This window comes from Psilocybe cubensis, chromosome 1, assembly GCF_017499595.1.
Source record: "Psilocybe cubensis strain MGC-MH-2018 chromosome 1, whole genome shotgun sequence".
NCBI classification, from domain to species: Eukaryota; Fungi; Basidiomycota; class Agaricomycetes; order Agaricales; family Agrocybaceae; genus Psilocybe; species Psilocybe cubensis.
In genome coordinates, this window is record NC_062999.1 from 3495470 (window position 1) to 3509756 (window position 14287).

At 47.5% G+C, this 14287-nt stretch overlaps 8 protein-coding genes across 8 annotated transcripts; 4 read left to right on the top strand and 4 right to left on the bottom strand.

The window, feature by feature from the left end:
- Positions 1 to 233: 233 nt before the first annotated feature.
- On the bottom strand, positions 234 to 2460 carry JR316_0001216 (WD repeat-containing protein 70; the record flags this gene model as incomplete). Its single annotated transcript, XM_047887026.1, has 9 exons — positions 234 to 698; positions 776 to 1017; positions 1066 to 1236; positions 1290 to 1414; positions 1476 to 1562; positions 1620 to 1670; positions 1726 to 1820; positions 1889 to 2278; positions 2353 to 2460. The coding sequence occupies 9 exons, from the start codon at positions 2458 to 2460 to the stop codon at positions 234 to 236; spliced, it is 1734 nt and encodes a 577-aa protein (XP_047754772.1).
- A 235-nt stretch (positions 2461 to 2695) lies between these two features.
- On the top strand, positions 2696 to 3416 carry JR316_0001217 (uncharacterized protein; the record flags this gene model as incomplete). The annotated part of the gene is made up of 2 exons (XM_047887027.1): positions 2696 to 3264; positions 3344 to 3416. 2 exons carry the CDS (start codon positions 2696 to 2698, stop codon positions 3414 to 3416), a joined length of 642 nt encoding a protein of 213 aa, XP_047754773.1.
- A 544-nt stretch (positions 3417 to 3960) lies between these two features.
- Positions 3961 to 4692, bottom strand: JR316_0001218 (Frataxin-like protein, mitochondrial; the record flags this gene model as incomplete). Its single annotated transcript, XM_047887028.1, has 4 exons — positions 3961 to 4093; positions 4156 to 4250; positions 4339 to 4456; positions 4520 to 4692. The coding sequence occupies 4 exons, from the start codon at positions 4690 to 4692 to the stop codon at positions 3961 to 3963; spliced, it is 519 nt and encodes a 172-aa protein (XP_047754774.1).
- Positions 4693 to 5021: 329 nt separating this feature from the next.
- Positions 5022 to 5710, bottom strand: JR316_0001219 (Putative thiosulfate sulfurtransferase, mitochondrial; the record flags this gene model as incomplete). Its single annotated transcript, XM_047887029.1, has 3 exons — positions 5022 to 5088; positions 5146 to 5381; positions 5450 to 5710. 3 exons carry the CDS (start codon positions 5708 to 5710, stop codon positions 5022 to 5024), a joined length of 564 nt encoding a protein of 187 aa, XP_047754775.1.
- A 770-nt stretch (positions 5711 to 6480) lies between these two features.
- JR316_0001220 (CUF1-dependent copper transporter 1) lies at positions 6481 to 7176 on the top strand (the record flags this gene model as incomplete). The annotated part of the gene is made up of 3 exons (XM_047887030.1): positions 6481 to 6716; positions 6770 to 7027; positions 7077 to 7176. 3 exons carry the CDS (start codon positions 6481 to 6483, stop codon positions 7174 to 7176), a joined length of 594 nt encoding a protein of 197 aa, XP_047754776.1.
- Positions 7177 to 7753: 577 nt separating this feature from the next.
- Positions 7754 to 9876, top strand: JR316_0001221 (Copper acquisition factor BIM1; the record flags this gene model as incomplete). Its single annotated transcript, XM_047887031.1, has 9 exons — positions 7754 to 7874; positions 7928 to 8017; positions 8076 to 8293; positions 8349 to 8557; positions 8930 to 9123; positions 9218 to 9274; positions 9342 to 9505; positions 9560 to 9595; positions 9652 to 9876. The coding sequence occupies 9 exons, from the start codon at positions 7754 to 7756 to the stop codon at positions 9874 to 9876; spliced, it is 1314 nt and encodes a 437-aa protein (XP_047754777.1).
- A 1916-nt stretch (positions 9877 to 11792) lies between these two features.
- Positions 11793 to 12369, top strand: JR316_0001222 (uncharacterized protein; the record flags this gene model as incomplete). The annotated part of the gene is made up of 4 exons (XM_047887032.1): positions 11793 to 11877; positions 11942 to 12110; positions 12175 to 12239; positions 12299 to 12369. 4 exons carry the CDS (start codon positions 11793 to 11795, stop codon positions 12367 to 12369), a joined length of 390 nt encoding a protein of 129 aa, XP_047754778.1.
- Positions 12370 to 13012: 643 nt separating this feature from the next.
- On the bottom strand, positions 13013 to 14226 carry JR316_0001223 (putative 3-mercaptopyruvate sulfurtransferase; the record flags this gene model as incomplete). Its single annotated transcript, XM_047887033.1, has 6 exons — positions 13013 to 13060; positions 13116 to 13422; positions 13481 to 13568; positions 13626 to 13822; positions 13879 to 13915; positions 13974 to 14226. The coding sequence occupies 6 exons, from the start codon at positions 14224 to 14226 to the stop codon at positions 13013 to 13015; spliced, it is 930 nt and encodes a 309-aa protein (XP_047754779.1).
- Between the last annotated feature and the right edge of the window lie 61 nt (positions 14227 to 14287).

The window sequence follows — 14287 nt, forward strand, 5'->3', positions numbered from 1 at the left end:
TTCAGATCTCCCGCGCTGGGGCCATCCTCCATAACTGCCCGTCCCCCGCCCCTCCGTCCCCGCCCCCGCCCCGCCCCCGCCGCCCGCCCATCTCTCATCTCTCCTCCTCGCCGCCCTCCTCGTCCTGCGCAAACACCGGCGTCGGCTGCGTCGCCCTCCACGCTGGCAAAACAAGGTTTCGGACATTCCCGCCACGTCAGCAGCCAAACACCACCACACACAGCAGCACGTGCTCACCTTTCGTCCATTGCGGATCCTTGTCGTCTGCATATTTCAGGAGCGCTTCCCGCGGCTAAGGGCTTGTCAGCATCACGCATGTCGTCCAGCACAGGTCTGTTACTCACGTCCACATCCCGCGTCGTGTCGCGCACTAGGTTCTGCACCACGTGCTGCGTCGCGCTCGCACCCACCCGCCCGCCCCTCCCCGGCCCAGTCACTGGCAGCTCCGGCCGCTTGCTCTTCCGCGGGTCCATCCGGTCCTTCTCCCGCTTCCGCTTCGTCCCCCGCCCCGCGTCCATGTCTCGGAACATCGGCAGCGCGTGCGGCGTCAGGATCGTCGGCGCAGTCAGCGCGTCAGACACGTCTTCAATCGTCACCCGTCGCGGCGGCCCCTTGCTCAACAGCAGCTTCGCCCCGTTCAACGACGTCGCCGGCGAGTACAGTACAACTATCTGGCCGTTCGACAGCCCTGTCACAATCTGTCAGGCAGCCCGCCACACACGGATCCATCCATGAGCTCCGTGCATGCTACCAATTCATGACCCGAACAACTCACCTGATTGATCTTGCCGTGCCAAGCAACTTTCACTGGTGTCGCATCCACCGCCAGCGACTTGACCTCCTCCAGCCCATCCTTGTTCAATATTACCAGTCGTCCTTGTCCCCCCTTGCTCGTCGCACCAGCCCCTGTGATCACATACTTGTCGTCCGGACTGAACACCGCATTCGTCCCCGGATACAGTGTGTTCAGTCCAGACCGTACCGCAAGGGGTTTTTTGAACGCTCGGAGATCCCACACTGTGTGTCCCTAGTCAGCAATCATGATAAGCCAGTCCTATTCAAAACACTTGCATTTCACCGTGTCATCCCCGCCGCGCGTAAGGACCGTTTGTCTGTCCACTGAAAAAACCAGCGAGCCAGTCTCCGTCCCCTTTACGTGCGCATTCTCGATGGTCATGTTTGGCCTCACAAAATTCGAGTTTGTCTGCCACATGTGCAGTGCCCCATCGAGACACGCTGCGAGCAATGCATGAGAACAACAATGGTATTTTTGAACAATACAAGCGCACCTCCTCCGATGAGGTTGCCATCAGGTGAATAATTGCACGCTGTGACTTTTGTTCTGGCGCCTCTGTCTTTGGACTTGACAACTATAACCGTCTTTTGTTTTCGCTTGTTCTCTACATCCCATATTCTGGGAAAATGTCTTTCAGTTATTCCCCTTGTTCCATCAAAACGGGAAATTAACTACTGACCTGATAGTAGAATCTGCCGAACTGGTGATAAACAATTTCGGGTCTTTAGGGTGCCAGGCACAGCATGTCAGTTCTCCAACATGTCCTCTAGAATTCGAATTCGGTAAGATGTAGTTCATCGCCACTCTAAATGATATAACGTACGAGGTGTTCTTCATGTCACGAATATAAGGATCCCCCTTCACAAAGGTAGCCCTAGGCAGTCAGGAATTGGTATCACACGTTCAGAGCCGAAGCGGAATGTACGCACTGTTCTTCTCCATCACGGTCGAATATTTTGGCTTGCGTAGTTCCTGATAGACACAGGAACTTCGAACCATCATTGGAATACTTCAGGTCGTTAACCTACCAACCGCCGCACTTAGTTACGGCCTATTAAAGAGCAAAGACGAGTAAAAAAGAACGCTACACACGTAATAAGTCCCAGCAGGCTCCCAGCTCTTGAACGGTTTACAGCGCATGTCCATCCCTCCAAAGTCCCAGAGCTTGCAGTCGTAGTCATGCGAGCCCGATATGATTCGGGCACCAGAAGGATCTAGTGCCAGTGCTGAAACAACTTTAGAATGATCTTTTAGCGAAATCTCATGAGTGATGGGGAACTGAGGCAGATCTTCGTCGTCGTCTTCTCCGTCTGACGGCTCGAACTCAGGTTCTTCGAGTTCATTTTGGCCATCCTTGGGAGGAGGCGCAGGGCCTTGCTCATCATCGTCGTCCTCCCTGTCACTATTTTGATTTTGACTGCGTTTGGGCTGTGAAAGGGAAGAAGTGCCGGGGGCAGGCCCTACAGCCGGCTTCTCCGCAGGCTTTACTGCTTTCTGCGGTAAAAGGGATATGGTTTAGAAACTCTTTGTAATAGCCAAAATTGAAATGAACCCACCTCCTCGCGCTTGTTCTTGTCAAACCGCGCAGGATCTAACTCCTTCTTCTGGGTGGTCTTACCAAACCCAGAAATGCCCATGGCCGCAAAAACGTCCATGTCTGCCATCGTGCGCAGCGCTAGAGTCGTTCGATAATGCTAATACTAAAGTATGTGGTGTGGAGGGTGCACGCACGCCTTGCCAGACTCCAGTCAGTGCCACCACCCCGACTTACCTAATACTTGCAATTAGGCCGTAAACCCTAATTCGGCCACAAACTCTACTGCTACGCTCTCGCTCGCTGCCGGTTGTGGATGGCAGGACAATAGCACCCTTCACTCTCCACTTCCACCATCCAATTCAATGCTCAAGCGACAGCGACCAGCGTCGCCCCCGATCCCCTCGTCCAGTGTGCCTGTGGTCAGCGACACCCCCGCAGATTTGATTGAACGACACACAAAGCGCAGACGCACTCTTCCGCCTGTGCTCGACGGTTCTCATCGTGGCTGGGCCACGGAGCCGCGGACAAGCGCGGATGACGAGGACGAATATTACTCGGACGATGAGGAAGATGAACAGGAGTCCGACTTTCAAAGGCAACAACAACAGCTACAGTCGGAATACAAATCAACGAATAATATGCTTCGCGAGCTGCATACCCTACACCAACATAGACTTTTGTTTTCACCGCAAGCTACCTCTGATACTAGAGCTTCACCTCTGACTGTGATCAAGCCTTACCAACACCAACAGCTGCTGCAGAGCCCAATCAAGGGTCTGATGCCACACCTTTCAGAGAGATTACAAACACCGCAGCAACAGCTTACATCCACATCTACGCCCGCCAGGATCGACAGCACGAAACGTACACACACAGACCCGCTCTCAGAAGAGCTCACCCGTGTATCCGAACGATATGAAAGCACAAACAGGTACGTCACTCCCTCGCAAACTATATCTGCGTTCTGTGGGCCTTGTGATTGATCATTAGCGTCGTTTCGCTTCCCACAGGCTCCTAGGCTCCTGCTTTTTATCGCGCAGACGGGCATTGGGTGACTCGTCGGATGAGATGGCCGGTACTTGACCGTGGTGCGTTCTTCTGATCTATATTTCATTTTGTCTTTTTTGCGCCATGGGCTCACACGTAATGAACAGGATGCTCAGATACTTTTGCCTGCATTATTCAGTCCCCTCCGCCCATCCCCGTCCTTCCATGTCCATCCTTGAATCTATCACCGCGCTTCCTTTTCAGATCTCTAGAGACTACATTTACCGCACTTCATCCTTTCATTCCTTCTTGCATCACACCTATCCATCACCTGTACCACTAGGCAATTCCTTTCATCTCTTCCAACTGTCTGTTTTGATTTTGCTTCTTTACATCACTTCGAATATACTGTTTAGTCCCCCTGCATGTTCTTTTGGTTTGATTATTCATTATTTTTAACAAAAAATTGGCAGATAGATATAAATACACGTCTATGCTGGGATGAGCATAGCGATAGATGTCAAAAAAACCAAGTAATCTGGCTTCTTGACGGGAAGGAGCACCAATTCTGAGAACTGGAAGGAATATTATAAGCACGGACAGTGTCCACGACCACGATAAGAGTCTATTGAACGTGAATTTAAAGGGTGAACGACACCGGCTCCGAAAAGATATCGCTCAGCTCGCTTGAAAGGAGAGCTTCGATTGTAGTGTTGTCCCTGTTGTACACCCAAGACTTTGTGTCTTCGTGGTAATCGTACCGCTTAGGCCCGCTGTATATCCATCATTCAACATCGAACACACAGTTGGAATCAGAAATCAGATTTCGACGGACCTCCGTGGCGAGGACAGCCATATCTGTTTGTTGGGCGGCTGTTTGTTGATGACATATGTGCCGTGCTTGCCTAGGCTTAGAGTAAGCACTCCACTCTGTGGTGTGAATGAAAAACACATTAAGTCAATAGTGGTTAGTCTCAGAGGTCTCTAGCTGGAGCAAAAGAGGGTTGGATCCACGTACGTGGTAGTCTACTTCATGGTCTGCGTCTCCGAGCTCTTCCACGAGTTCCTCCATAGTTTCTAGCATGCGGTCCATAGCTTTATCCGCCAAAACATGGTATTCCTCCGTCGACAAATGACTGTGAGTTTGCTCTTAGGATAAGAACTCCCAAGTCCGGTGGCCGAATGGACAACAGACGCACCTCTCGTTGACCTGGGGCGGAGGCGTGCTGAGCAACCGGCGTCGGACAAGCGCGTTGCTTGAGATCGTCGCCCCTGCTGGGCGGGTGATATGCCGCGAGAGTCGCTGGACAGGCAACCGGCGGATGGCAGTCGCCGAAGAGCGGGACAGAGCACGCAGCGTTTGCGAGAACATCTATACGAGAGTCAAGATCGTAAGAGCTAGTATAGGTATTTCGGGATTTTTCTGCCCTGTAATTGCATCAAGCGTGAGGTATAATTAAGGTTAGGGTTGAGTCGCGCGTACTCGTCCAATAACGACGCGATTCTGATGGCGAGACACGCAATTTCTCAAAGGCTGGTACTCTCAAATCATTGGCAATCTTTTGCTAGGTTTTTGAAATAAGTTCTTCATCGCGTTCATCACATGTTAGTTAATCAGGTCATCTTTCAACTTGCAGCGAACTTAGTGTCAGGAAATGAAGATGAATCACAGCAGTCGAGTGAATATAATACAGAAGCAAATTAAGAGGAAGGTTTGGGATTCTGCTTCTCTACCCACTCAAGCCATGATCCTTTATAGTTCAAGATGCTACGGGGGCAGTATAAGCACCAGCACTACTTCTCAAGATAGAATAGATAAACTTACTTTGTGAATCCATTGCGTTTAGCAATGTCAGACGCGGTGGAACTTCTCTTGCCACTCCTGCAGTAAAACGTGACCTCTTGAGTGGGTCGTGGTTTTTCAAATCTGAATTTATTGAAGAACGCTTCCCTGTCCATATGGAGGGCTTCCGGGAGTACAGAGAGGGGAAGATTGACAGCAGAAGGGATCATTCCCTGGATCACCTCGTCTGGTTCACGAACATCAATAATGTATGCATCCTATAGTTATACAGAGTGGCAGGTCAGCTCAATACACTATGAGACGCCGTGAAATGTAGTCTACACACAGCTGAAGGGTTTTCTGTTTTGGGAAGGAAGTCTTCGTAGGTGATGACTTTGGCATCCCAGTCTTTTTCCATTTTGTCTTGCAAGTCAAGTTGCTGTCTCCTCTCTTGCTCCTCGGGAGTTTTGAAAGCTTTAGTGGACGAGGGGGGTTGGGTCGAGTTGAAACGAACGGAAAGCGCAACTGCAGGTCTGACAGCAGTTACGGAAGCAAGGTTCGCCCTCGAGGCAGTTCTAAGGGTTCGGATGATAGACCTTTGGAACATTTTGAGAATGAGATGTAGACAAGGCGCTCAGGCGGATGGAGTTTTTAGGCAGAAACTAAGATCAAGGGAACTTTGAGAGTTGGAATTGTGCACTTGGTAAGGATTGTCGTGATTATGACGCTTCGGTCACGGGATGAGTTATTTATACATTTATTTGATAACATGGGACTGTCAGGGGGCCTCTCCAATGCCCCGCGAAATTGCCGCAATAATTTCTTTCCATGAACTTCCATCTTTCCTACCACCACCATCATCAACACCAGTCACTCATCCTCCCATTTATCATGGCGCCGGTCTATTCGTGTACTATGCTCTACTGGCTGGTGGTATACTGGATGTCTTCTGGAGGATCCGCACATGTTTCGTCGAATCGCTTCTGTTGTCCACGTTATCTCGAAGTCACCGCTGACTGCATTCATTTGCTTTGACGGTCGAAAAGCTGGTATCCTTTGGGTGGCGTGTCCTTTAACGCAATTCTGGCCCGAATCTGGCGTGTAAAATGCTATGTGAAGTCCTGGTGGTCTGCTAGGGGTTGACCCTTGCTTTGGTCCGCTTTGCTCTGCCACACTGCGGATATCGGCAATTGGCGAACATTCCAACTCTGCTTCAAGCTCCGATTCGTATACTGGCCTGCTCTTTGCCAAACTAGTACAAACATTCCGACTTCCATCACTGTTTATAAACATCGCCAATTAGAATCTCTTCGGACTTATCTCGACTTACAACTTTGCTAACAGTCGACATCTGTTGACCAAACTGCTTAACCTGACATGGCTCACAATCACGGAACTCCATCTTCCTCTACTGGAGCTTCAGCTTCAGGTCATGACATGATGATGATCCCTTATCTGCACTTTACCGGTGGGGACTTCTTGTTCTTCGAGGAATGGCAACCTTCGTCGGCTGGAGCCATTGCGGGGGCCTGCATTGGCCTTGCATTGCTTGCCATTCTGGAAAGGTGGCTGGGTGCTACAAGAAGTGTCCTTAATGCCCACTGGCGCCGAAGGTACTTGCACTTTGCCATCCCGTTGCTCGTGTTAATCAACTAGCTTCCTTCAGAGCTTTGGAACAATCAGCTATTCGAGATAAGGCCTTTGTAGGACGTAACGTGTCCTCCGAACGGCTTCATGAGTCAAATGACAGGGCTGAAAGTGAAGGGCCTAACGCTGCTGCGCAGCCTCCCGCAAAATCCAATGGTGCAATCAGTAAAACCCGCATTCGCACCATTGCACCCTTCATCGCTGCCTATGATATACCCCGCGGTATTTTATACGCACTGGAAATGCTTTTGATGTATTTGCTGATGTTGGCGGTGATGTATGACTTTGCACGTCCTGGTTCCCATATCGTTCTAAAATCCCTCCAGGACATTTCAAGCCGCCTACATCATTTCGATTGTGCTCGGCTTGGGCATAGGAGAAATTCTTTTCGGGCGCGCTGTGGCCATCGGAGGAGGGGGTCACTGATATGTCTAAATTGGAATTATTTTCAGTTATGTTTATGGTTCCATAACATATAAATTGGATTGCTTGTTTGTTCCCCCAGAGTATAATATTACCTGAGGTGAATATGTGTATTCATTCGTCGAACCCCCTGCTGGTATACAAGGCGGACCGATTCCCGAATGTCTTTGCTTCGACAACATGTGTGCCAATGCGACTGGGAGGGACCTTTAGGAACAATATGTCCTCCTATGGATTGCTGCCTTGATTGACTAAACTTCTCCAACGATGTGGGGGGGTACATGGATTAGTAGACCTGATGAAGCGAGGAACTGGGCAATAAACATCAAGGGCCGATATTCCAGTTCAATTTCTTGGCATTTTCGATCTCTTTGCTTGGCCAAGCTATTCAGCCATGGCGCAAAAAAGTTTTTCACTTGAGCACTGTGGAGGTCCTTGACTGTCCTTGAGGGTCCTCATTGCCATTAGCGCCATACTATATAACGTGGCCTTACGAAATGGACAACTTTAGAGAATCCCGCCGTTTTCTCCCTTCGTCACGACCTCCTCTCTCTAAAGCCTTCCACGAGTTTGAAACATCATGAAGTTCTCTACTGTTGCTTTCGTTATGGCCTCATTTGGTGCAGCTAATGCCCACTTCCGTCTAAACTATCCCGGCCCTCGAGGTGCATTTGTTGCCGACAAAGAGCCAGAATACTGTGGTGAGTAATTTTGTGGCTTTTGTCACTTCTTATAATCTGATGTATTATTCTAGGCGGATACACTGATGTCACTACTAACCGTACGACCTTCCCACTTTCCAATGGGTTCTTCAAGATTGAAACTGGCCATCCTGGCTGGACTGGTACGTATAATTCAAATAAGATTCAGGGGGAATTTGTTTGCTGAACTATTTCTTGCAGCTGCTGTCATTATCTCTACCGCTGAGAACCCAAATTCATTCGATCTCTTCAGTAAAGATGGTGAAAGGCAGTTTGTTCGTCAATTCGCCAAGGAGGACGATGCTGGAGCTTTCTGCATTCCTTTAAATATCTCTGCCGCCAACATCGAGGGTGTCCGTGATGGATCGAACGTTACTATCCAAGTGGTGTTCGATGGTGGAGATGGTGCCCTGTACCAGGTACTTAGTACTCAAACCCTTGTTTTGCTTTCTGCGTCTGACTAGCCTTTACTAGTGCGCTGACCTTACACTATCGGCCAACCTTACCGAAGTTTCCCCCGACAGTACGTGCACCAATGCTACTTCGGACGGACACCACCACAATGACGACGATGACGATCACAACCATGACGACGACAAATCCGGTGCTCTCTCTCTCTTGCATGGTTCTGCGGTTTACACCTCTCTGGCCCTTGGTGTGATGGGCGCTGTTGTAGCGCTTCTGTAAAAAATTCCTGTTTATACAGGTAGCATCCCATGTTCTCCTTCATGTGGACGATTTATTCGGAGACATTGCAAGATATCATGTCAATATTATACCACCTCAATCTATTGTAATTCATGTTCAAATACACAGATTTCATGCAAACTACCTTCTCTTGCGTCCAGACTTCAGACTTCCTTTCCGGTTATCACAATGATCTATACATGTCGTCGCTCGTGTGTTCGCGATACCTACCCCAACGTCATCAAACAATGTTTTCCGGGACTGAACAATCGTGGGCATCCCCCTCGTTGTGGCATGAGGTTTTCCCTCGGGCCATCAGGGTGATATAAAAATAGAATGTAAAAAACTTTTTCACCGTTTTGGTTTAGTGCGTATTTAAGGCTCGAAGCACTCTTCGATAACGTTCAGCTCACAGCTCAGAAATCTCGCAACGAAGAAACGATCATGCGCTCTTCTGTAGTCCTCCTCGCTTGTTTCCTCACTCTCGTGACTGCCCACTTTCAGCTGCAATTCCCACCACCGAGGGGTCCTTTTGTGGAAGACGACGAAACGAATTTTTGCGGTATGGCAACGCCTTTGGAATTTAACATTATTTAAATGCTCAGACGAATCGCCGTTCATAGATGGCTTCAATGAGGTTACCACCAATCGCACAGTGTTCCCATTGAGCGGTGGGTTCATCACGTTGACTTCGGAGCACCCCAGTTGGACTGGTGAGAAATGACAAGTTGATTTCAACCCCTGTCAAGAGGTTCTAATATGTCCATTTCGTCTAACCAGTTGGTTTCCAAATTGCTACTGCTGACGATCCCAACACTTTCGATGATTTCCAGCTCGTCAACAATTTCGCCGAAGTCAAAGGCGAAGGTGCTTTTTGCCTACCCTTGGATTTCAAGTCTTCGAACGCAACCGGGTTGACGAATAACCAAAATATTACTATTATGGTAGGGTGATGTGCAACTGACCTTGCCCGCACAACTTAACATCGTAATCTACAGATCATATTCTCTGGAGGGGATGGCAATCTTTTCCAAGTAAGTTCTTATCCATTGACTTTTCACAGTCGGACGACTTATATCTGTAAAAATAGTGTGCCGATTTGATGCTGAGCGATAGTGAGAAGATATCCTCTGACGTTACATGCTCAAACGGTACATCTTCGTCCTCTGGCCCGAATTCGGGCACAAATCCCAGCAGCACTGGTACATCCGGCTCCAGTACCCCTTCCCCGACATCTCATGCTCTTCCCATCTCTTCACTTAATCTAGCTATTCTGAGCATTCTGTCTGCTGTGATTGTGTTGACCTTTTTATGAAACAATAAGAATACATATGGAAGGCGTTTCGAATCCATTCCGTTCGGAACTCGTCCAAGTTTTACATGTATGCCCGCCCAGTAATGCTCATGGCAGCGAGGACAGTCATCAGCTTCGTGAATGATGTACTTTCACCACCTGTCAGAGCTCGTATTAACTTATGAGCTCGAGAAGGAGCATTGAGTGCATTAATCATATCTTGCTCCGGCAAGCTTGCTTCATTGGGGATCGAATGAGAGTCATGAGTGAAGTTTTTAATGAGGTATACATGGAGGTCGTAAATTTCATTACAACATTGAGTTAAACTGGAAGGATCACTGGATGGGTAATCTTAAGGTGTATTAAGCCTTTGATCCCATGTTGTAATTTACGATTACTTGTAGATGACATTAAATTTTGTAGAGCGCTAATTTGGGGTGAAATTTCTATAAATAGATTCACCTCTCTGGCGTCTGTTCCGGCGTTCGGGGACGTCGACGATCCATACGCGACCGAACTCGCCCTTGATGAACAAGTATAGGAGCGAGATAGAAGGTAACTAGAACGAGAAAGAAGCCAGCTGAAATGACCCAGTCAATCTTTGGCAGCAACTCGAGTCCCGGGACCCGGGCAGAGCAGCTTCTGCCAGTGGGAGCTAAAGTGCTCAGGCGTATGCAGGAGGATATAGAGTCAATCCTGTAATTCTTTAGCTTCTATTTGTGCAGGGAAATAAAAGATTTCTTCTCACCTACCATGAAAAAAGTCAGATCCTATGGGAATTCTGGGGGGATGGAATTGGGTTTTACAGACACAAATACTTCAAACTTCGGAAACTCGTTCCGGCCGACCTACGGAGTCATTCGAAAAACACCTACTATCTGTCGAGAGTGAGTATTATGGGGTTGGATATTTTCGCTGCCGTCGGCGCTGACGCAAGTTCTAGCATAAGAATAATACTAAATAGATGTATGTGATGTCTTCACTATTTAACCCTATATTGCTCAATTTGTTGATTCTTTTGCCTTATATCGCAGACAAAGCTTTCAAAACTTTGTGAGAATTTTGGATAAATTGAACAATGACACCGAGACTGCCCCTTTTAGTAAATTTTCCATCTCTAATTGATCATCCTCGTTCATAATTCTGTATAATCGTTAGAAACGGCTCTCAGCTGTGTGTCACCGTTTTTCTCTTCACCGGTTTTTTTAGTTGTCTGTGCTTTTTCATGAGAATATGCGGTCATGCCAATCTTGTCAGCGGAATGCACATTCCATCGCGAGGCTATCATATATTGCCTAGATGGGGATATGGCTTTTATGAGTCAGCCTAGATTCATCAGCAAAGTAGTATGTCACTGGCCGGCTTGTTCATGTTCATCCACATCCACATCCTTCCATAAAGGTCCATCAACTGCCGATGGTATTCGCAACAACTCTACTTCAAAAGTTAATTGTGAATTTTCGAAACAGTGACGCTTGTCAATTAAAGCACCTAGGTCAGCGAACCGGCCAGTTGAAACACGTAATGTTTGAAATGTGAAGCCCGACAGTGTAGGCGACATGATAATAGGTATGGTCCCAGCGTTCGGTGTAATAGTCACATCCCGGTGCCCGATCCCCCAAGTAGATTGGGACATTTCCGGAATAGGCTTCTTTGCTACCCAATACCAAGCCTGACAGAGCATTTGTCGAGTTACCGCGAGCAGAAAACTGCGCGAGTCATCTTCCTTCGCCTTTCGGTGGCGGTGTTACTACGTACCGCTTAGCTTGTCTCCCTAATCTGGATGATCCTGGATTATAATCTTATAAAGGTGGCACTTGCACCGGCCACGCTCTTGCAATGTGAAATAGCCCCGCGTTCAATCCCTGCAACAAGTCATTGTTTCTTCCCTCTCCTCCGCATACAACCTATTTTCAAAGCTAGCGCCCACTATCATCATGCTATTCCGTCGAAAGGAGATTGCTTGGGAGGTCGTCGACAGTAAAAGCATTCAGCCTGTGCCCATGTTTTATGAAGATGAAGGTGCATATGCTCGACTGATACTACAGAGAGACAGAGCTGATAAAAGTGTCACAACATTTTCTAGATCTAGAAGTTGTTTCAATAAAAGAGACAAATGTCCGAAGAACATATGTTCTTGACGTTAAACGCGACGCCAGAGAAAGCAACCAGCTACTCCGAGCACTTATGTTTGCGCGAGAGCAATTACAGCAAGAAATCAAAAGAAACGGTTATAATGTCCTTCTTTCTGAGAGGTAAGTTTCTTGATAACTGGTATTTTGAAAGGTCCTATTCAACTGACGGATAACATGCATGTAGTTGGAATGTAACTGTACTTCGGAAGGCAAAGTTGCATAGGATACAGGTGGAATACGGCGGTCGGCGTGCGTTTTTTGCTTTTCATTGTCGGTCAATAATTCAAGCTCATCATAATTAACTCTAGCTGCCCTCGCGCTCAATAAAATCCCTGAGCGACACCCACCATTCATGGCCATCTTACAGACTTCTCACTAATCATCGCATCTGTAGTACTCCCTACTTACACCCTCCATTATTTATTTGTAACTTAAACCTGGGTTAATATGTAGCATAGATTGTCACCCCTAGTAGTAGCACTGTACAGTATTTCTTGTAAAAGTAGAAAAATCAAAACAATATAAAAGCGTATTAACAATTGGATTACCTTTCCACCATAAATGTCACTATAACTGTGTACATATTATCAATGTTCTGGGCAAAAAAAACTTGAAATGAATTGAATACGTAACCGCAGTTATGTGGCAGTTACAATGTGTACCAATTGGACAGCAGACTTACACGAGGACCCAGATACCGACATACATGGCTCGATAAGATCACAGAAACCAAAAAAGCCGAGATGTTGATCGCCTGAGGCCGCTCAAGGCAAGTCTTTGGCGTGTTTCAAGTAGACCATACTTGATAAGAATTCAAAATACGCCGGCACTTTGTACCTTTTGAGCAAATTTGAACTTGTTCATTCAATCGGCTGTAGCATTATTACCCTGTTATGCCGTGGCTTTCGGGACGATCTGAGGTTTAATTTATGAAGCAAACCAAGATAATCGAATGCCGAAATGGCAATGTAAGTCGATAGATCATCGAAGTACACCCTGGTACCAATAATAGCGCTTCCAATCTATTTTTGGATCACACTTGAAGGTCGCATAGCGTAGCCAGTCCATGACTGAAAAAGTGCTTTTAAATAATTTAGAGTGGTAAATAATTACACGAAAACCTACCTCGTCGTATAATCCAACCTTTTTGACTCCCAGAAGTTGCAATCCAAGCCACAAGACACCCGCAGTCATACCACTTCCGCAGCTAGTGACAACAGATCGTTCCCCTTGAATGATTTTGTGGGCTTCCGCAGGTCCTACTGCGCTTTCCAAGGCTTTGCGAATTTCAGATGGAGGTAAAAATGTGGTATATTCTTTACCATCCTTTGTTGTGTGTTTATCGAGGAAAAGACTGAATGTCAGTGAAAAAGAGTGAGGTATATGCCCCGACGAGAGGCCCGCACGGGGTTCGGGATCACTTCCGTTGAACCTGCCAAAATTATGGGTTACGGAGAGTAATCCGAGGAAGTCAAGGGAGATGCGCTTACCTTCCTTTGGGTCTAGCGTCGAGGACTATTTCTGATTTTGCTTCTGCTGCGGGGTCGAACTGCGAATTCGACACTATTTCATCATAACCTAAAACAATAATACATAAGACGGAGACTGGAAAAAAAGTCGAGGAAATGGCTTTACTCCTGATAGATTTCTCATCGAATTCAGGGAGAGAATATTCAGTAGGCTGAAGGTCAGCAGGAGAAGAGGTCTCGACAGGCATGCCTTCGTCAATCCACCGAGGAAGGCCACCATCAATGATACTGGAGTTCTTATGGCCAAAGGATCTGAACATAAACAAAGCGCGAGGGGCCGAAAAGACTCCATGAGCGTCGTAGCTTTGCACAACTTAGTGAAACCCTGGATGCTCAGTAAAAAGATTGTAGAGCCTCACATGATGACGTGAGTGGAAGGAGAGATCCCCAATCTTCCTGGATATGACCGCCTCAGAATAGCTGTATTTCGTCCGCTATTGTCGAACACACGTACCACATGCATGTGCAAAGGTTTGTCTGTCTGGCATCATGTGCTTGAGACCCAGTTCTGAAGAACTTGCAACCTCATCTAGATCGAGAAACTGAGATTTCGGTATCCTTTTGTCGAGGAATTCTAGTTTTGCATTCCTTGGGGAGTTTGGCATGAACCAGGTTGAGTCGAGTATCGAGACAGGTTGTCCACCCGATTTAGTGATTTCATTGACCTGAGCCGGAGAAAGCAAGAGAGGGGCGGCAGCAAAAGACATTCTTCTCGTTGCTACTAGAGATGATATATAGACCGTTGCTCTGAGAAGACCCATTGCGACG